This window comes from Idiotropiscis lumnitzeri, chromosome 14, assembly GCF_059441095.1.
Source record: "Idiotropiscis lumnitzeri isolate Australia: NSW breed Sydney's pygmy pipehorse chromosome 14, RoL_Ilum_1.0, whole genome shotgun sequence".
Lineage (NCBI taxonomy): Eukaryota > Metazoa > Chordata > Actinopteri > Syngnathiformes > Syngnathidae > Idiotropiscis > Idiotropiscis lumnitzeri.
In genome coordinates, this window is record NC_142404.1 from 13,093,623 (window position 1) to 13,115,561 (window position 21,939).

At 39.5% G+C, this 21,939-nt stretch overlaps 1 protein-coding gene across 4 annotated transcripts in view; it reads left to right on the forward strand.

Annotated features, from left to right (window-relative positions):
• The window catches only part of thsd7ba (thrombospondin, type I, domain containing 7Ba), a 171,601-nt gene that overhangs the window by 106,018 nt on the left and 43,644 nt on the right, over nt 1-21,939 (forward strand). For 3 of the 4 annotated variants that reach the window (XM_088315438.1, XM_088315441.1, XM_088315439.1), the window contains 7 exons: nt 1,337-1,585; nt 3,116-3,285; nt 6,513-6,671; nt 10,876-11,073; nt 14,368-14,559; nt 15,933-16,161; nt 19,803-19,921. In XM_088315438.1, coding sequence (XP_088171564.1) covers nt 1,337-1,585; nt 3,116-3,285; nt 6,513-6,671; nt 10,876-11,073; nt 14,368-14,559; nt 15,933-16,161; nt 19,803-19,921 — 1,316 coding nt within the window. The remainder of the gene's footprint in view (nt 1-1,336; nt 1,586-3,115; nt 3,286-6,512; nt 6,672-10,875; nt 11,074-14,367; nt 14,560-15,932; nt 16,162-19,802; nt 19,922-21,939) is intronic. The other variant, XM_088315440.1, reaches the window with a different exon arrangement.

Here is a 21,939-nt window from a genome sequence, read left to right on the forward strand (position 1 = left end):
ACATGCAGTAAACAACTAATTTTTTTCAACATATAAAACGGCGGCTTATAGCCTGGTGCGGCTATTGTCTTTTTTTTAAATTTTTTATTTTATTTTTTTTAGCCATTATGGAATTGGGGAGAGGATAAATATACACCTGGGCGTATTGCTCTATATTCTGTCTTCGTCAGCTGCAACTGAATCAATGTTTTGGATTTAAAAACCCAATTTTGAATTCTCTTTATTTTATGTTTACTTTGAAAGTCCACCTCACTCAGGAATTGGCATTGAACAGCTTAAATCCTTAAAGCCAACCTGTTTTCTTTGTTCATTTGGTCCATGCAGTGATCTTATTGCAAATTTTTACGAGCAAGTCATAGCAAAAAAAATTATTGAACGATGGCTCATATCATGAAAAACACGAAAGCCTGTTCACTTGTATTTCAAAGCAGCAGTGTACTGGAAATGTAGTGTTTCACTGAAAACTGAATTTGTTGGTATCGATGAGTGGTTTGTTTGACATTCACGTTTTTTTTCCTATTCATGTTAACATGAGGTACAATGTAGGCGTCTCTGAGCTACATTAATCTTTATGGAGTTTATTATTACGCTGTCATTGTACAAAGGGGACTCAATTAGTGGTCACCCCTCGCGTGGTCCCGCTCTGTCATTGTGCATACTTGAATTTAGCCATTTTATTATTGGCTGGTCTTTTTCAGTTAAAATGTCCGAGATGGTGTTTGACCACATCGACATTGCGGTGAAGCACTATTGTGCTAAATGTCAAGCACTGCTCCTCTCCTGTCCCTGCCGTTTGGTATTTGGCTTTTTCGATAAGAACAGAGGACGCACGGAGCGCATTTATTTCTAAGTCATTTCACATCTATCAGAATTGTCACGATGGAGTCATTTTTTCACAGTCAGATATTAATTTCTTTTTTTGAATGGGTTAATGTCTGAGACTGGTTAAACTGGGATGGAATTGGTATTTCCCAACAGAGCTCTGTTTCATTGCGTTCTCCTAATTACAGTCTAATTAACAAATGAAATCAGGATTGTTGCCCCATTTTAATAACCAACCTAATTTAGCCGGCGGAACGGAACAATAGAAGCGCTAATGACGTGACTAATCTGCTTGTTTCATATTGATCGACTCAACAATTGTGCAAAAACTCATTTCATGTCAGCCTCTGTAATTCCGTTCCAAAAACTATCCAAGGATGGTTTAAGATAAAGAAAGTTAAGGAAGACACCATTAAAGTATGTTCTGAACTGCTAGTAGTGTCATGATTTTTTTACTTTTGCGCATCCCTTATCTGCTTTCCCAAAATAACGTCTTTATCTTCCCAACCTGCAGCCTCTGTACCAAGTCCAACTCCCCCGTGACCTACCAGGCATGCGTGATGCCCAGAGACTGTCACACTTCCGATTGGTTATCGTGGAGTCCCTGCTCGAAGACATGCCGCTCCACCGACCTGTCCCCTGGTTACCGTCTGCGCTCACGAGACGTGACACAGATCCCGCTGAGCGGGGGGAAACAATGTCCTGTCCTTGAGGAAAAAGAAGCTTGCAACATTATCGGGGATTTGCTTCCAAGCTGTCCGAGGTATGCTTTTGCCGACGTGTTTTTGATCATGACTTGCTCATTCTCCTCCGAACGAAACGCTCGGCTCATATTTAGTCTTCTATGTGCACTTTTTCAAGATCACACCAAATTCATTCAGATTTGCAAAGCTTTCTAACGAAATTGATTACGAGAGTACACCCCAAGGCTACTGATATTCATGATGTTGCTGTTCATTTAATTTGTCCCTCTACCTTAAGTATTGACTTTAATTTAATCTAATCTAAATTCCTGCGGCAGTTTAGGGGTCTGTGGTCCGCAGGGCCTGCCATTGTTTAAAGTTAGACGGGAGGTAATTACATTTGGAAAATAATGTAGTCAACTTTGTTTTCCTGTCGGGATATCTTCTTTTATTTGCTATATCATGGAGGAGTCACATGATTAGAGGGGAGCTCATTACAGAAAACAAGCATCTGATAGATTACTTAAGGCCGTTGTTCTGGAAAACTCCTCAAATGTTATTGCTTTTTGCTCCAGTGCACTTTTCATGACAAAGACTGATCATTTGTTTAGAGGTTCTGCAAGGACGGCAACCTTTCTTCTCTGATTTGCATTTTTTTTTTCTTATTGTGAGTTTTTTTTTCCCGCGTTACAAACGGTGTTATTTTTATACAAATGGACATTCGAAGGGTAGCAAGACTTTAATTAGGTTATGGCTGTATTCACTTATTATCTGATTGGAATTTAAATGCCTCTTCCAAAGGAACTTCTACTGGCGCGGACAACGCAAATCGTTTGGAATTCATGATATAACTTCATAAGTGAAATAGAATTGGAATGTGTTCTCAACATGCAATAATTGGTTGATTTATTCACTTTTGGTCACGTCACATATTTCAGCAACCTCTTTTTAGCAAGACTAAATTGGCATAAACCAGTCATGCTCATTAGGCTGTGGAAATGGCAAACCACGGGCGGAGTGTTTTGCCCCCGGGTGACAATAACTGGTGATGGGCTGATTGATACTGAAATATTGATTTCCCCTGGTACTATAACTTTATGCTCTAAAGTCATTCTCAAATCAAAATATTGCTTTTTTTTTGTAGATATTTCAGTCAGTTAAGGTAGTGGATTTCATTAAAAGAAACACAGTAGAAAGAAAATAAATGATTGAGATCTGGTCCAAATGATATGAGGATGGTGGGACCTACCGTACGTTCCAGACTATAACCCGCAGCAACCGGGAACACAAACCGCACCACGCTTTCAGCCGGAGTTTTCGAGGTTAAAAAAATTGCGTTGTTTACTGCATGTACAGACCAATTTTCACTAGAGGAAAGCCCTCAATTCCAGCGTTTTCCTGGATTTCGACTGATTTTGCGAGGCCAACAGAATATTGTGTTCTAATGCTATAAAAACACGGAGCTTGGGCGCAGAAAAAAAAAAAGGCTAAGACGTATAAATACGTCTTTGGGAGGCGGGGAGTACATTTTTGAAAACGTATATGTATGTCTAATGGATTGAATGACTTAACAAGTCAGTCAGAATTTTTGTGCGCTGGTTCCCTTTCAGGTATGAGTGGAGGACCACTGACTGGGATGAATGCTTGGTTTCCCCGTTACTGAGCAAGCTGGACCGGCGTCTGGCTAACATCAGTAGTCTCTGCGGCGGGGGGGTGCAGACCAGAAAGACGTACTGTGTTCAGGTTCCTGATGACTCGACTCCACATCACAGAAAGGAGGGTAAGACAAAGCCACCGTCATCACAGCTGTGCTTTGATTTGAGACGTACAAAGACATCGTGGCCGTGCGGGCAAGATGAATAAAGTGCAGGAAGTGATGGTGAAGCTTAAGCATGTTCAAAGTATATCAAAGCTTATCTTCAACTACAGTAGACTCTCCTGGGAGCTACTTACTCATTGGCGAAGCAGTTTCATTTAAAACTTAATCCGCATTGAGAGACAGCGCACACCCCAGCGTGGTGTGAAAATAGATAAATGGTGGCGAAATGTTGGTATTGTTGTTTACGCCATCGTGTGAACGCACAGAGCTGACACTGTAAGCATTTAAACCACGACGCTAAGTAGTTGTCATCAATTTTAAAGTGTTTTATGGCAACGTCGTGTCAGTCGTTCATGTCGGGGATGAAGAAAGCCTGACAAATCTTGTGCAGATGTTGCTTCCGCAGCAGTTTAAAGTGTCACTCTGTCCTCGCTGGATAAGCTGTTGTAAAAACAGCAGTCTTCGGGGAGCATGTTTGTGAGGAGAATAAAACATCTGAGGCCGTGCTAGTGGCCCGGTGAGACTATAAAGCTCAGAAAACAATTTAGCAAGACACTGAAACAATTATTCACACAAGTAAAAGTGTGATGATGCACATTTGAAGGGAAAGCGGAAGTATTTGTGTGTGGAGTTCAACAGGGATGTGTCTTAGCACCCAAAATCATATAGCTGGCGTTTTCAACACTTCAATTATTGACACTTGAAACAAGTGCGAACCAACCATCAGCTTCAACAGACTGAGAAGCTTCTGAGAAAGTTAGAGACTAAAAACCTCCAATCCATTCAGAACCCGTACGTCTCCAGAACCTGTGGGCGTGCCGATCGGATTCAACACTTTCCCCTCAGGCAGGCTACGTTCCATTCAGACCACAACCTCACGCCACATTAGTAACTTCATCACCTCGGCTATCAGACTTACCTCATCACGCAAAAATATTGTACAGCTTTCTGTAGGCATAAAAACAAGATTCAAGAGGATGTGACATGAAATAATCTTCACGAAAAAAGATGAGTTTAACTTTCTGTTTTCATTCTTTTTCCTAATATGCAGTCAAACTAAAGAGTGTGCCACCATCTAGTGGTTGACGGTGAAATTACATCCAAAATAAACATGCGGCAGTACGAAATGAAGTAATAAACTGTACAAAAATAAAATCAGCAAAACACCAGAACCCGATCCCAGAACCAGCGATGGAGGGAGGTTTACTGAACTGTGTCTTATTGCAGGAGCTGCATCACATTAAAAAAAAAATGATTTGAGATTTGAGACCTTTGAGAGTATGGTCACAGAGAATAAAAATTAATCTCTTATATTATTTCAAATTTGAGAAACCCATCCTGCAATTGCAGCTCGATTGATCGCAAGTGAGCATGTCCAATTGAAAAATAAAGATACAATCTATCGGCCTTGTTCCATATAATAAACAAAGTGCTTGGAGGTCAGAGTTTTTTTTTTTTCAGTGTCTAGTATATCAATGAAGCACTCTGTGGTCTGTGGGACAAAGATCAATACACAAGCTGCTGTGTTTACAACCCTGGCACAGCTTCAGGTGGTGTAAACCGATGTGGCTTCTGCCTTCAACACGGCGCGCTTCTCTTGCGCGACTTATTCAAAAAACAATTTGCTCCTGTTGGACGTCGACAGCCCCGTAATTGTCGCCCGCTGTTTAGGGAACAAAGCCGATATATGCGTAATATGCACTTTATCCATGTGTTTAAGCATGCATGTTATTTCTACACAGAAGATCAAACATCATGTAAAATGACTCGGGGCAAGAAGATATTTTGCAGGAAGGACATTTGCTGAATCTTTCTTTGGGCTCTCATTTAAATGGAAATGTGATATTCACTGATGTGTGGAAGTGCATCAAACTAGGATATTAGATTAAATAAAAACTCCTGTTTTGTGGGCAGGGGGAAAATATTTTCACTTTGTTGTAGAGAATCATTCTTCCCTCTAGAAATAACATGAGCATTAATTTGTTGTGAAACAGAGCCATTATCTCTACGTGTGAATGTTAACCTGCGTCAGGTTTACGTGCTAGTTCACGTTTGGTCTCTGACAAAAGCACAATCGAAGCTCTACACCAAACTCAAATACACAGTGGGCCGAAAAGTAAAACTTGAACAAAGCCGCTGGCCAGCATTGAATTTTTTAAAAACAATATAAATGCTGGTTTTTCTAAAATTATTTTTTATTTCATTTATTAATGCAATACAATTTTTAGTTTTTAAAAAATTACTATTATCATTTTGAATGTTTCTATTATTATATAGAATGTAAAACGGTATAGTAGTCATTTGATATCGCCTCGCGGGCCAAGTATAATTACACGGTGGGCCAAATTTGGCCCGCGGGCCAGCGTTTGACACCTGTCATCTAAGTGATACCATGCTAATAACCAGTAGACCGCAATCGACTTTGAATGAATTTTTGTATTTCTGATTATTTAATCAAACTATTTTTTGTTAAAATATTAATTTAGTCATCTTGATTTACAAGTAAAAACATCCCAGAAGATGCATTTATGACGAATAATCTTCTATTGAAGGTTGCATGGAGATATGTTGAGTGTAATGACATGTATAAAACTGAGTCAAAAGCGTGATGACTATATGTTTGTCAGGGTGGAATCTTTGCATCTCCAAAATCACTTATCAGGAAACGTAAAAACAGCCTGTTGGATAATAATTAAAAAAAATAAATAAAAAACAGTCACATTACCAATAGCATCAATTGTGAATAAAAAAAATATGAAGACGACACAAGTCACAGCAAAATGTGAGAATACGCGTCAACTGAGGTCATAAAATCACTTGTGAAATCTGCCGTGATATACTTTGAATTCTAATGTCTTTTTGTCCTCTGTTCTGATGTTAAATCCTTCCCCGAGATTGATGAAAATCGGTCAGTCTCCTTGGCTACAGACAGACAACATGTAATACTAACAAATGTCACCACACATGAAACAAAACCACTTTTCCCCAGAAACTGGCAGCTAGTCCCGATTAAAAGAAAATCACATTCACTCTCTTTGAACCTTTTCCGGGCACGCAAACGACAGAATCAGGCATACGGGACTGTGTATCCTCACAAGTGGCGTCATAAAATCACTTCACAGGCTCCACTGCCTCCTTTGTGCGCTGGAGCTTTGCTTAAAGCAGCTGCGTCTTTTGTGTTTGCACAGTGTCCAGGCCGGTGCCTGCCAGACTGTGTGCGGGTCAAGTCGCTCCCTTGGCTGTCAAGAACTGCTCCATTCCCTGCCAGCACCGCTGCCTGCTCTCCCACTGGTCACCCTGGGGCGCCTGCGTCCATGATCGCTGCAAAGATCCGCAGGGGAAGAAAGGTAGTGAATTATAAAACGGTTGGGCATCTTCAGAAAATATGGAGAACTCGAGTACTGATCAAAAAATATCTTTGGTGATTATGACTGGTTTGGAAACTTTAGAGAAACAAACGACTTGATGTCAAGGGGATTGTTTCTGGTGTGATTATTTCTGATTGTCTTTCTTTCGAAATAAGAAGCACATTTTTTTTTTCATTTTTGATATTATATTTGATAGTGGTGCAGTCAGTTATATGAGTGAAAATATTTTTCTGGCCTGGACTGGATTCAAATAATTATTGACTGTGTATTAATGCAGTGGTCTCCAACCACAGGGCCACGGCCCAATAACGGTCCGCCGGCGGTCAGCACCCCGTTATATGAACCGGTCCGCGGTGAAAAAAAGATTGTTGACCACTGTTGTGTTTTATACTATTTCCATGCGAATTTGTTTTACAATATAACTACATTTCTGTTCGTGCTAGTATGTATTTTTTACGTTTTTTTTTAAGTCCTAGTTTGTAGCCATCCGTACAAGTGTATGCCTTCGGGCAAATGTTGAACTATTTTTTTCTTTACTTGACTTTAATGTGATACATTCTTGCACGTTAGTTGAAGTCACGTCGGCTAACTAATGTAACTATATTGTTGGATGAGATGTGAGCTGGTAGCAATCCGACTGATTTAAAAAAAAAAAAAAAAAAAAAAAAAAAAAACTCCTAATAAGCAGCTCGTCTGAGCCGGAATTGATATAAATAATTGTAAAGATGGACAACATGTGGAAATTAGCACGTAGTATAGAAACTATTTACCGCAGAGTTTCACGACTGAATGCTATCGTGTATATTTACAACCAGCTGCTCACGGTCACCGAGCGGAGTGCTTTCAATGTAGTCGACAAGATTTAACCAAACTTGAGAGCCGTTGCGCATACAAATGATTTCATCTGAGAGGCGTGCTATGTTTTGAACGTCTAAACAGAATAACCCCGGAAATAAAGCATGGATAGGAAGGTGGGATGAGCAGACCGAATGGGAAAATAGTATGTTTGCATCATACTTATTCCTGCTCATTAACTCACTTACTGCCATTGACGGCTAAAAACGTCAAAGTCCCAGTTTTTTTTTTTTTTTTGTTTTTTTGTTTTTTTAACTCTGTGGGTAGTGAATGAGTTAAGTGACTAGCTGAGAAGAAGTCTGTCATGGGAAAAAAACAAACAAAAAAAAAAACACACGAACAAGCCAGCCATGACTGATGAAAACCAGTAAGAGAGCGCGCCGGTGCCTCGGCTCTCCATCCCCAGGTGGTTGTAAGGGATGGATAAGATGGTTCCTGAGTGTGTGCGTGTGCGTGCGTGTGTGTGTGTGTGTAATGCACGAGCGTCTAGCAGGATGGTGCCTTTTGGAGCAGGTGAACAGGTGTGTCACCGCCTTCACACAGGCTTGGCATTCAGTGTGAGTTACATTTCATGTTACAGTATGTGTTCGAGTGCCAAAGCTGTTGGTGTGTTAGCCCGCTGTTAAAAGGGCAGCACGACCTCATCGCTGCCGCGCGTAAATGTGCATGAAAGCCCCCCAGGGATCGACTGAAGTGTGGATTGTTCAGGTCAGTGCCCACACTGGTCTCCGTGGGACCGCGCCAGCTCGTCTCCCAGACAGTGTCATTAATATATTTCAAGGTGTGGAAGACGCAGACATCTGCTGTTGTGCACATCTTTCTCTAGTGACACATTGTATTTTGGCGTTAGTAGACCCAGAGCACATGAAGGAAACCGATACAATATCCAAAGAAGTGAGCCCTGCCATAAAATTGATCCTCTGTGTTTGCTTGAAGTTCTTGGAATGTTGTACCCTTTTGATTGAACCCTTGGTAAAGACCAAGGGGGACTGAAGGGGGGAAGTTTGCAATTAAATAAGAAAAATCACATCCTGTCCTAGTCTCTCTGGCCTCATCTCGTACCTCGAATTTGAATTTTAAGAAACCATCATGCCTGAGGAAAAACAATTAATCAGCTGAGCTGTTGACTTGGACTTTAGAAGACTTTGCTGAAACTCTTTGGGAATATCTAACACTGGGGAAATTAAAAAAAATGCCCCCAAACAGACGCAGAGCAGCGACCTCGAACCATCAGGGTGCAGATCGATAGATACATGATGTCCACGGACAGTGAAGTCGACAGCAGTTATCACCAGCGTGATAAAAGTACCCGCTTATGTCGTCTGACCAAGCACAATGACAATGCTCCGGTCACGCATGGCTCGCAGATATGTCTCCACGCGAGATTTGAGTGTGCCATATTTAAAGTGAAGGAGAGGAGCCACTTTGATTGGCGTGAATAACCTTGACTGTGTTCAAGCCCACCACGGCGCAAACCGCCCTTTGTTTAAATACACCGGGCCTGCATGCATCGGTGAAGGTATTGCTCGTCTTACCACTTTCTTCGTCTCTCTGCCAGTCTACCAGAACCACGTATTTATTTTTGATTAACAACCAGGTTGACAAAGAATTCCTTCTACTGATTGGCATTCTCGCCACTGTACGTGCAATTAAGTGATTTTCCAGAAACGACTAAAGGCATTTGATCGCCCACAATTGCCTTGTAGTTTGTCATTACCATATGCAAATGCCTTTTTATGTGGACATAACATCCACCCTGAATCAAAGTGATCCCAGTATACAGGAAGAAACTAAATATATCGATGCTTTGTCAGCTGCAAACTTTTTTAAATACACCTTCACCCTGCAGGGAATGCTTTTGATGATTTACCCGACGCTCACCGCCTTTGACTGTGATGTGATGTAAATGCATTTAACTACGGGGTTTATTTGATAGAGCTTTTGTAATTATTTTACTTGAGGTCACAGGGCTGACAGGAGTGCTGTATCTTAACACAGTGCTGTTGATCACCTGCCTGAAATAACCAGCATGACCACGAGGCATATCAATTATTAACATCTCTTCGTTACACCCGCGCCAAAATAGTTTTTTTGTTGTTGTTTTTTTTTCGGGGTTCAGCAGTAGGCATTGCTGCAATCGATCCACACCGTCTCTGGTCTTCAAGCGGCTTCATGGACAATACAACCTCGGATCAGCTTCCTGAACCAGCGGGTGATATTAGTAGATTGTTGGAGGATGTATTGTGGAGGTTCTGACCCTCCTGGAGATTAGATGTTCCACCTGTGGAAGGAAATAACGTAGGACCTTTGTGCCAAATGTCAGGGCTTTGTTAAAATGAGTAAAGCTGAAGATGAATGTGGCTGCAGCTCCAGTATGGTGGAAATACCCCACAGAGGTGGTCGGCGCCGAGTTTACATTATTTAATCCCCGACATTATTCTTTGTCATCAAGGAATTGGAAACCCTCAATAATGAATTATTAGTTATTTTCGAGTAAACAATAAAGTCATGTCCAATCAGCAAAGTGTGTATATATTTGATATGAAAGAGAATGACTTTAATTACAGCTTTATAGATGGTTAACCTAATGTATTATAATATATAGTCACAACTAAGGGATGGGCATTTTTTTTTAAAAATAGGTTTCTTAATTGATATATCACTGACTTTCAAGTCACATATAGAAAGTTTTGTGACGAAGCGGATTTTTTTTTTTTCTTGTTGTTGCTGCAATATGTTTGTCTGTGTTGCATTATGGAGATATTTTATATATCAATGCTGCTGTAAAATGTCATCAGATGATTCATCCTCTTTAATGACATTTTTTGGAGGTTTATTACCAAATAAGTTTGCTCACCGCTGTGAATTATACTCTCGAGTAGAATTGCTTGCTGTGGCCACTCAAAGGGCCTGTTACTGGTGAACTTTTATTTATAAAACGATATTGGCACTTTAAATACTCTGGAAAACGCTGAATCACATTCTGTTCAGTCAGTTCAGTTTTTTTTTTTAATTTTTTTTTTCAACTTGAATATGCTATCAAAAAGGAGTTTTGTTTAAATCACTGGTATATTTTCAACTTTTTAGCCAGAATTTTAAAAGTTATATAAAATGCCACCATTCTTTCCTGTAAAGATGATTTCCTCCAAACATTGTGCGCTTAACAGCAAAGAGCCCTCCCACTCTTTGTCTCGTCAGACCACAGAGGAGTAGAGCTGAGCCAACACAAGAAGATCTGATCTAATAAAAACTGAGGGAGGACCAAATGTGTGGACAGATATGCTTGATGATGTATTATACCAACCTCTCCTTTGCTCTTCTCTGTCAGGATTTATACAAAGGAGGAGAGATGTGTTGTGGGCATCCAGCAGTCCACTGGATGTCTGCCCTCATTTGGTGGAGTCCATCCCCTGTGAGGAGCCTGCTTGCTACCTGTGGAAAGTTCAGCAAGGCAAATGTACACCCAAGCAAAGCAGCTGTGGTCCTGGAATTGCGGTCCAAAGTGCAAAGTGCATCAGTGCCGAAGGTATAGTTTCTTCTTTAATTAAAGGACTTGCCATTTCGTGCTCTGCATGGTAAAGTTTTTCTGGGCTGCTCACTACGTGTCTTCATGTTTAATGATCAAATGAGCGCTGACTTATTCCGCTAGTATATTTTTATTTTTAATTAGTGTGTATTTTCCATTCGTTATTGATCCTGTTAACCACTAAAAAAGATTTGAATAGTGTGTTGCAAAAAAGTTAGATGTCGTTCATCATGCATGAGCTCAATTAAAAATGAATAATTCTTTTTTTTTTTTTTTTAAAAACACAATTAAACTAGAGTTCAACAAGTAATATTATGTGCAACATTACGATAAATTTATAATGTGAAGCCGTGCATTATTCATCAAGTGGCAATCACTGCTTTCATCGTCACAGAAAAGATTAAAAGGTTGAAAATTCTGCATCCTTGATTCTTTCGACCCTTTCACTCTTTTCCTTCATTAGTTGCCCATGCGCTAACTAATTGTCCTACATCACCCATTTAGAGAGTCTAATCATTTTTGACAGGCTGACAGGCAAGACGACTTGGTGGATATGAAAAAAAAAAGAATGAAATTAGCGTGACTTGAATTTGTGTGAAAGAATGTTGACATGTTGATCACCAGTGCACTTTGCATTGACTTGCGAGACCCTTCAAGTGCAGCCAATTGCTCCCACCCAGAGTCAGGGCCACTTTGGAGCCGAGTCAATGTAATAATGGGGAAAAAAAAGAAAAAGAAAATGACAAGATAAAGGACCAGTGAGGCATTCAAATTAGTTGGCTGAATCACCTCAGCTGACACCTCCGTGTGGAAAGAGCACGTACTTGACTCAACCTCCTCACCCAAGATATTTTTAATTCTCCCCAGAGTTCTTTGACCAAGACTGCAAGTTGAATAATCTCCTTTGTCGCTACTGCATCATTAAACACAACTGGTGCGCTCCCAGCATCTCCATCTTCCTCTTAGTCAGGGCACCATAAGAGTCTAACTGTAATTTTACCAATCTCCCCCATTAAAGGAAAATCAGACGATTTTTGCCGAATAAAAAAAAATAAATAAATAAATAAAAAAATTAATTAATTAAATTAAAATAATACAAAACGTCAACGCATTTTCATGCCGTCAAATGATCTACGTATAATTCATGTCTTTATTGATGCAATTTTTTTTTTTTTATTAATCTAGTGATTAATCAGTTATTGAAACTTCACTCTGCAACGCTTGTTTTTTTTTTCTTCTTCAGTAATCAAAATTGTATGGATCACTCGCTCAGTTATCTGTCTTCTCTCTCAACTAAATCTCTACTTGAATTGTTTCCTAAATTTCGTTAATTTCAGACGCATCCACCTATTCATAGCATAGACTTTTCAAATTGATTCTGGGGCCCATCCAAGAGTGTCATAGCAGGGTTATTCCGGGCTATTTGACGGAAGAATGCCTCAATCTTCGCAATATACGATGTGAACATACTCCTAATTACATTGTGTTCCATCTATTCTCTTGGCCTTGCCGGCTGCCAATTCAATTCACCCCACAGACAAGATGTTGTCCTCAGTGTCCACAGATCAACAGCTGCTGTAAAAAATGTCTGTACATCTTCATCAGAGCCTCTTTGTTGATGGAAATTACGACTGATTACACACCAATTCAAGTAGTGACACCTTCATTATCGCAAAATTGAGTGAACGTATCGAGACTGTACGGTATGTGTTGCGTGCTTGTTTTTCAAGCGACGCGATTCCTTTGGCTCTTTAGGTGATGCGCTCTAGGCCTACTTGATCAAGCGCCATTCTCGAAAACGTGCAAGTTTAATTGGCAATCACAAATCGAAAGTCAAATAAAAAGGCGCAGTTAGATTTGAACTTTTTTTTTTTTTTTTTTTTGTGCTAACTTTTTGGGATCAGTCTGTAACAATCATCTGACTCGTTTAAATGTCCATACATGTGACTGTGCCACAAAGCGTATACAGGCCACCTCCCCGAAAATGAATTGTGATTCTTGATCGCTTTCTGTGAACCCATTTGATAGTAACCACAGTTCATTTTAAAGTGCCCCTTTTTTAATTTATTTACTTAATTTTATATAAAGGCCATCGACCGGATGTGTTTATGTGCTTTCAGGCAAAGGTGAGAGGATTAAGCATAACTACCTCAGTTAAAAAGATTTATCCGTGGGTGGGCGAGCAGAACAAAAATCATTTCAACAGGTATGCGCGTAGCGGGCGGTATTATCTGTGAAGAGCCCCCAACTACCATTCTCTGTATTAATATTGCAAAAGGACCTCAGGGCAGCCATCTATTTGCAGAGTTCTCCCACCCATGATGTTGTCTTTGTCTTTCACAGTAGCACACACAAGCTTGCCACTTTAGATGTTAATGTTTGCATATTTCCTCAGTTTTTTTTTTTTTTTGTGTATTTGTATGTGCGTCCTTTCCACAAAAATTGATTGTGTCATTTAGTTTGCATATTTACATACCTACATACAAAGTCGTATACGCCTCAAGCAATCCAGCGTTGTTTTCTATGAGCCGACACATTTTATTTGTTTGTTGTAAAACTAGCCCTAATAAAAATCCATTCTAAACTGGTCAGAAGTTGTTGTTCACTATATAATTGCCCCAATGTCACCTGTGGGATTTTATCAATGCCTCTCGTAGACTAATGGCTTCACTGTAAACACTGCAGCTATTTTAGTGGATGTAGTGAGATCAGTGTCGCTTTATGGACAAAAAACGGTTCCAAAATCCCTAAAGGAGTCTTCCATATCTTTGTAATGAAGTGGTATCCACATTTGCTCCCTAAACTGTTCTTCTTTTGCACCGGCGAATATTCCCCTGGAGAGGAAATAAAACAACAAATTGGTATCAAATCTGCCCTTGGGTTGTTATTGTAAATAAATTTTTTGGGGGGAATTGTTCAAATGAGAAAAATGATACCGCTCTGGGTGATGTCTCATGTTATCGGAATGACTTTACTCTTGAATAGATCTGACTCGAGATTCGAGTGGTCCTCAATCACGGGCCAATTTTGGACAAATGCTGTATTGTGAAAACGAATCACTATTTTTTTTTCATGGCAAAGAGTTAACTGGGAGCAGTTATAAATATTCAAGGACACACTGCAGCACTCGTTAGCCTTTACATTAAAATAAAGGCTATTTAAGCCGATCAAATTCCCATGTGTGATATTTTCTTTCTTTCTTATAAGAATGATTCCAGAAGTTAGGGAATGGCCATTTGATTTTTTTTTTTGCTTCAATTCTCATCGACTTCTCTTGTCACTTTTTTTGCCCAGGTGAGGATGTGCCCGTTACTTACTGTACAGAAGAGCCTCCCCCAACCCAGGCGCCCTGCGAGGTGGCTTGTCCTGCTGACTGCGTCGTAAGCGTCTGGTCCTCCTGGTCCCCCTGCTCGCACAGTTGTGCTTCGAAAACAGCAGAGGGTCGACAAAGTCGCACACGCACTGTGTTGGCCCTGCCAGGAAAAGGTAATGCTTGGGCATGATTAGATTTTCTCCCAGAACTATGCATACTTTTTTTCCACCCCGCGCACGCCCCCCAAACGTGCACATTTTCAGCTCTACTCTCCAACTGTCAGCAACAAGCACAGAGGTGATGGTTTTGCCCTCCAAACCTTCACTGCTTAGCCCTGACGACACCTTGAGATGCGGCTCAAAATGTTAAATGTGACACTGGCAGGTGGAGCCCAAAAAAAAAAAAAACACTGGGAATGTGTCTGACATTCTGCTCCAAGTAAAATTCTCACTGTGATAATATGGCCCTGCCTGCATCCTCCACTTTCCTTGCGGTTGGCCTTAATTGCTTGGACTCCGTTATAACTGGAGGGCCGGGGCCAAACGGGTAACAGCATGTTTCCAAGATGTAAAGTGTCAAGGGCACAAAAGGAACATATTGGCGAGTGCTTCCCCATTGATCTGTTGAACAGTCAACTGGCTTGTTTTTCTGAGAAAGAAGTACCGCTTGGAATAAACTGTTATTCAATTTTCGATAGTCTGAGCAGCGAGCAGATTGCAACTGACAAATTCACGCGACTGAATTTAGTGAATATTTAAAATAAATGGATATTTTAAATACGTGTTCCAAAAATGGCAGAAGATCCAGGAAATGTCTTATTTAAAATGTGACATGATGTCTGAGAAAATTGGTCATCAAAACTTGGATTATCTCATTCAGATTTGAAAAAAATAAATCAATTTAAAAATGTCTGCATGCTATAAATTCATGACAGCTATACAATAATGCCAGTCTGGAGATTTTCAAGATAAAAGACATCTTCTGGTCATTTTTTTTTTTTTTGCATTGACTTGCAAGCAGATATTTGAGATGCAAGCTCTGTATGATGGCAGTGAATTTATCTCACTTAACAACAAGCAGCAATTTGGCATCTAGTGAACAATTCTTCAAGAAAGTGGCTCAAATTAATTTAACGGCATAAAGATCATTACAGATTATCTATTTAAAAGAATCGCTCAACGTTTCCTTCCACTCACGTTTCACTTAAAGTAGTTGTGAAAGTCTTCTTTGTTTGAGTATTACAGTGCACGGTGGTGGTCATGTCGTGCACACCACAAGGAGTGACAATTAATTAATTATGATGCGGAAACTGATTAATTCTTTACATCCTAAATTTTATAAAGTACAATATAATAGAGTGCAATTTATTTTATTTTTTTTAGAAAAACACATTTCCAAGTTTTTTTTTTTGGGAGGAATCATAGAATGAATTAAACTTGTATCTAATGCTACAAATGTACTAGAAGTTATCCTTACGGCTATACCTGAACCACATCTGCAAGTCGGCAGTTTAACTGGCTTTGAAATGCATTTTTGTTTGGCCCAGATGGGAAAGCGTGTCCAGGAGCTCCAGCTTTGGAGGAGTGGCGAGTTTGCAATGACCATCCTTGCCTGATATTCTATTGGGACGCTTCAACGTGGGGGCCTTGTATGAACGATACCGCCTATCGAAACCAAACCTACTTCCGGAATAGCGCCGCTACCTGTGCTATGGGAGTCCAAATTCGGAAAGTCACCTGTATGAAGATGAATGGTGGATCTGTTGTCAGCAAAAGGTATGATGTACAATCTGTTCTTTCTGTTCGACACACTTTTTGTTTGTTGTATTGGACGCGTCTACGCCTGACAATCAAATGCTTTGATTGAGTAATCTGTTTTTTAAATGATTCATTTTCTTCTGTCTTCTCTTACTTCTCATTTTGTCAAGGTTTGTGGTATTTCATTGTGAAATTGTATTCATTGACTTTTTTGTTTTATCTTAGTCCGCTGGTACGACTCTAAACACATTTCCGCACACTGTTGTTTTAACAATGCTAATGCTAACACCAGGAAGATGTATAAATAATTCATCAAATTTTGCCCCTTCCTTAGCTCCATATATTATTGACAGTGCTCTAAACTGAATTATAGAAGCGATTTTTTTTTTTTTTTTTAACTCCTTCCCCTTGTGCAATCTCCCGCACAAATACAGAGGTTGCAATGGAAGTCGACAATGTGGCAACAGGTTGTCCTTGAGCAGAGATGACGCTAATGTAAAACACCCTGCATCACGTTTCATTAATCACGGACAATGCAGTGCTTTTTGTTCTTGGATTATTTATGGATATAAGACAATAGAATTAGCATCTGCTCAAACCCGGCTGCAGCTCGGTTCACCAGAACTGGAAAATGTGGTGTGTTTTAGATAAACTATATTCACTTTGTATTGGATTGTTTTGTTTTTTTTCAGTAATTGAATTTAAATCAGTTCGTTTGAAATCTAGAACCCTCTTCATACTTTTTCGCAGCGAGCGGCGGCTCTTGTGGATCTTCTAACGAGGCTTAAAGCCCCGTAAAATGGAAGTAAATGTCTTCTAAATTTGATAAATCACACAGAGTGTTGTGAACTACCCGGTCGCATTTAAATGTTTTTAAAAATAAATAAATAAATCAAATAAATCAAACGAGGCTTCAGAATGAACAAAATCAAGCTGCTGCCTCAGCTCTCAGATGCTGAGGTTGGGTTTTGATGAATCCACTGAAACCACTCTCCACTCGACTGTCAATCAAATATCACTAATACGAGCTGAAAAAATGGATTTTACTTTGTCTTGCATCTTCGGCAAAATTATTACTTTACTGCATATACACCATAAAAAAAATTAAAGCAGCTTTTATTTTTTTGTTTAATTACTTTACTTGGATTTCACACAAGGTCTTCAATGTTTCAAACTTTGTGGCAACAGTTTGGTTCGTTTCCATTTTTTTTTTGCTCCAGCATAAAACACTTCCCAGCAAGGCAAGCAGAGCAACAACGTGCATAGATTTCCGACCTCAATTTTTTTGAGCCGGGGCTTTTCTCAGGCCACAAATGTTCTTCTGGGTGAATAGAAAATGATTCCCACAGAAACACATTTTCAAGAAGGTCTTCCCTGCTGTTTGTTGTTGTCGCAAAGGGAGTACCAAGTCCAGATTTCTTTCCATTTTTACTTCATGGCATTCCCAATGAGGACAATTATTTAAAAAATGACACAAACCACATATTTTTTTGTGTATTAAATCGGCCTACACACGTTTTTCATTGTTTTAAAGCTTTCACGGGTTAAATAAATATTCCACACCACATTTTTTTTTTTTTTTTTTTTTTACACAGCTACAGCATTTCTCATCGCCATATTCTCGGAGTTGCTGACAATATTCCCCAGCTGCCCAGTTGCACCGCTGTGCCCTTTGGCATGCATCGCTGCAAAGAGGGAAGGAGGATAAAGTTGAGGAAGGAAAGTTGCATGCCGCTCCTCGTACTTGGGTGTACTTTGATCACGTTCTTGTGCCTGCTGACTTTCTGCTACTGGCACAATGTGAGCATCATGCTGAGTCTCAAGTGAGACCTGGATCTCAGTTGCTAGGTCGAGAAAAGCCACTTAGTGTGGGGGGGGGGGAGTTGCGCCTGGAGTTTGTGTGAGTGAGTGAGTGTGTGTGTGAAGCTTCTGGTGGATGAAGACATCAAAGCATATGATTTACTGTACATATCCGCATGGATTATGAAAGGTTTCAAAGTTGCAGCATTGACAAAATACTGCCAACGGACGCTCATAAATATGTGACACGAGCTATGTGGCAGTTGAAACAGATCGAATATGCGACGCAATGATTTGCTCTTAAGAAAAGTCCTTTGGTTAAATATTAGTGATGATCTTTTAAAAGCGATGACAGTGTGTCTTTGGAGCTGAATAACATGTTTGCGTGGTCTTCCTTTTGTCAGGTTTAATTAGCTGGCATGTTGTGAACTTGAATTGATTTTTGCCGCGGGAGTCCCCTGGGTCTTATTGGTGCTAATAGTAGACTGCTGACGCTAGGCTTGTAAACGAGAAAATGCACATTCACGTTAGTTGTTTAAGAAGTGCTATGAACCAATAAACTCAGGCAATCATGTCGGCTATTTATTATTTATTTATTTTTTTGTCAAACATTAGCAAAACTGCCATAAGTGTTTGGATTGCGTTGAAGTAATTCATCCCTTGGCCATAATAATGATCACAAGACCTTCCTTAGGGAGGGAGGCATTAGACACAACAATGGCATTTTCTCTCCTCATTAGGATGCTATTGGAATAATTAAGCTAGTGATTCTCAACCAGTGTGCTTGAGAGATCACACTGAATAAAAAAAATCAAATTTCACCTGATTTGTCCTTAAATATACTAATTACAAATATATCTTTGCTAATCTTTCTTTGCCAGTGACATATACTGACATGCAGAACAATGAAATGTTCTTCCACTAGACGGCAGAAGTTACAATTAAAATGTATGAAGCTGGACTAAAGAGCAGCCATTTTTTTCCTGAGAAGGTATTTGATTGACTGTTGACACTTGAACTGGGCGTGGCAACTTTTGAGAATGGAGGCAATGGCTTGATTTTTGTTTTTCTTTTTTTTTTTTCAATCTTAATTCATATATTTGCCTTATTTTTTTTTACTCATTCATATTCGGCAATGTTGTCAACAAATTCTTCTCTGTGATAAGTCAAATTTACAAGAACTTTACAGGGCCTATTTAGTGAAGCCCCCATTAAATGCTAACTTTGTTTTTAATGTTCAATTGTAACTTACAAGGGAGGTATTTGGTATTTGGGAGAGAAAGAAAGACGGGGAAAAAAATCATATAATTTTAGTTGAAAATAGTTTCTATATTCCCGTGGTAGCACGGGCCTGCAGTTGTTCCTCTGATATCCTCACTTCATGCGTTCATACACTGGACCCTCCACCCTTGAACACTCTGAAGGTAAAGCAGTCAGACCAAAAATGTTTCAAAACTTTTTGTTCCCTTAAAAATGACCACCTACGTATTTTAGACTTTTACGTATTTGGCTTGCACAATGACTGTTTATCTCAATGCTACAACTTACGATTTTATTGTCCCATTTTTTTTTTCAGCGTGTTTATAATGCTTTTCTGCCAAGCATCATATGAGAGACAACTGTAATTTATTTATTTATTTATTTTTTTTCATACATATAAATCTGTCGACATTTTGCCTGGGCTCGTACAAACAGCGGGACTAATAATCAATCATGTTTCCTGTGGGGAGATGTGTGATGTCAAGGACAGGGCACTTGTTTCCCTGCACTGTCCTGTTCCCAGCAAGACTCAGGACATTTATCACTCATCGCCTGAAGGATGAGTACAATATAATACTGCTGTTTGTGTGTGCGTGTAGATGCCCAGATTCTGCTCGTCCAGAAACGATCCAACCCTGTGTTCTCCCCTGCATGAAAGACTGCATTGTGACACCCTTCAGTGAATGGACGGCCTGCCCATCAACCTGCATGCCAGGTAGTCGTGAGCATACATTATTGAAGCTATTCTTGAATTGGAAGGTTGGACAAACAATTTCATGTTGGGAGTCTGAACCTTTATTGTTGTTTTGATTTACCTCTGTTTCCTTGTTTATTTTATTTATTTATTTGGGTGTAGGGTAGACACGCATGTGCACATCATCAATTGACAAAATTAGTTTCAGGGTAGTTTTCATAGTTTATGCTGTACTCTCTTTACTGATATCCAATTCATCTAAATTGTTTATACTTGTTTGGAAAATATTAGATGATATTCGATTACACGTGTGTCCTTTCCATTCATGTTTTGGTACCAGGACGTACAGAATTTAATTCGATCCGACACAATAGTTGTAACCTAATTTTCATTTTTGCTCACTAAAATGAGTAAAAATGTCATTAAATCATTAAATCGTGCCCCTCCCTAGAAAACATTGCTGGTGTTTTTAATAAGGAAAATAATACTTCAATAGTCCAGTTTTTTAGCAGTTGCGCTGCTCTTTCTGGTGTGCCCGCTTTGGCCACCAGGAGGCAGTATAATAGAATCATGCCGACACAAAACGAAGAATAGTACTTCTACTCCGACTCCTGAAAGTGACTCAGTAAGGTGTCATCTTTCATAGAAAAAGAATATATTCTCGTGAGTATTATCTGTCTCACCATTGCCTAAAAGATGATAAACCCGCGACTGTTGATGTTAACCTTTTTGTATTTCAATGGCGTTTTGCCTTGATTGTTTACATCAATCTAAGCCGACTTCCCCCAAGACAAAACTACGCGGTTATTTTAAATACTCACCGTGTGCAGTAATTCTCTTGCTTTTACGTTTAGTTTGACAGTTCACTCGGTGTGGCATTAATCAGCTTGAGGCCTCTTGTTTTATGAGTTGTTCGCTATCTGCTGCTTGTTGTCAAGTGAATTGGATTGAGTTCACTGCCTCCATACGGCGCTTGCCTCTCAAGGGGCTCAAATCTCGCAAGACTCTTCAATCAGGTCACTCATTGTTTCCGAATCATGTTGTGAAAATTCAACTAAATATATTTACCTCAAGTTCAAAAACCGGAAGAGGCATTTGAATATTAAAGTGTCTCTCCAAATGATTATGCTGCCTCACGCCCCATTGATTTTCTTTTCCCCCACTAATATGTATCACATTGGATTTCGCATTACGCGGGAAAAAATATTCTTCATAGAAAAATAAATAATCAAAACAATTGTGCCAGCAACTCAACTCTATAAATATTCTGTGGCTCATTGGTTTGCTGATGATGCGGTCACATTTCGTTTCACCATTTTTAATGTGAGGTGATTAGTCAGTGGTCATTACAATGTCGTATGTCCAGAAATTAAGGGCTGTGTGTTGCGGAAAATTGTAGCCATGCACAAGCACACTATCTCATCAGCTTTGATGACTTGTTTTTGAGATTTCTAACTCAGATGTTTTTACTCTGAAAATGTGCCGATAATGGAAAAATGTTTTTTTTTAATTGTTTTTCAATTACTGGAGATGCTGCCCCAACGAGCTCGTGATAAGGCAGACTTTGCAACTTATTTTCAAAAGACCTGCTTGAAGTTGCCGTGTTGCATGAGCTTTAACGTGATCAGACAAAGATAGCATGCCGACTCGCACCACACACCACAAAATGGCCACTTCATATCTTAAGGGGGTAATGCAAGTAACAAAATTTGAATTATTTGGTAAATGCAGTGAAGATTTGCCAGTTTATATGATTGCAACGCGCATACTCTGGTATGCTGCTCTTCCCAAAAATGCGGCTTCATTTAAAAGGGGAATAAATAACATTTTACAATATCTTGGCAACAAGCACTTTTACAACAGAGGAATAACCGACCCAACATGAATTTTCATGTTTTGTTTGATTTTAAAACTCCACTCAGGGGACCATTTTAAGCAGCCATCCTTTATGTGAGCTGAGATATTCCTGGGTATGCCATGTTATTTATTTATTTTTACTTTGAATTTAGTTCCAATTCTAACAGGGAACCAGAGCATAATAA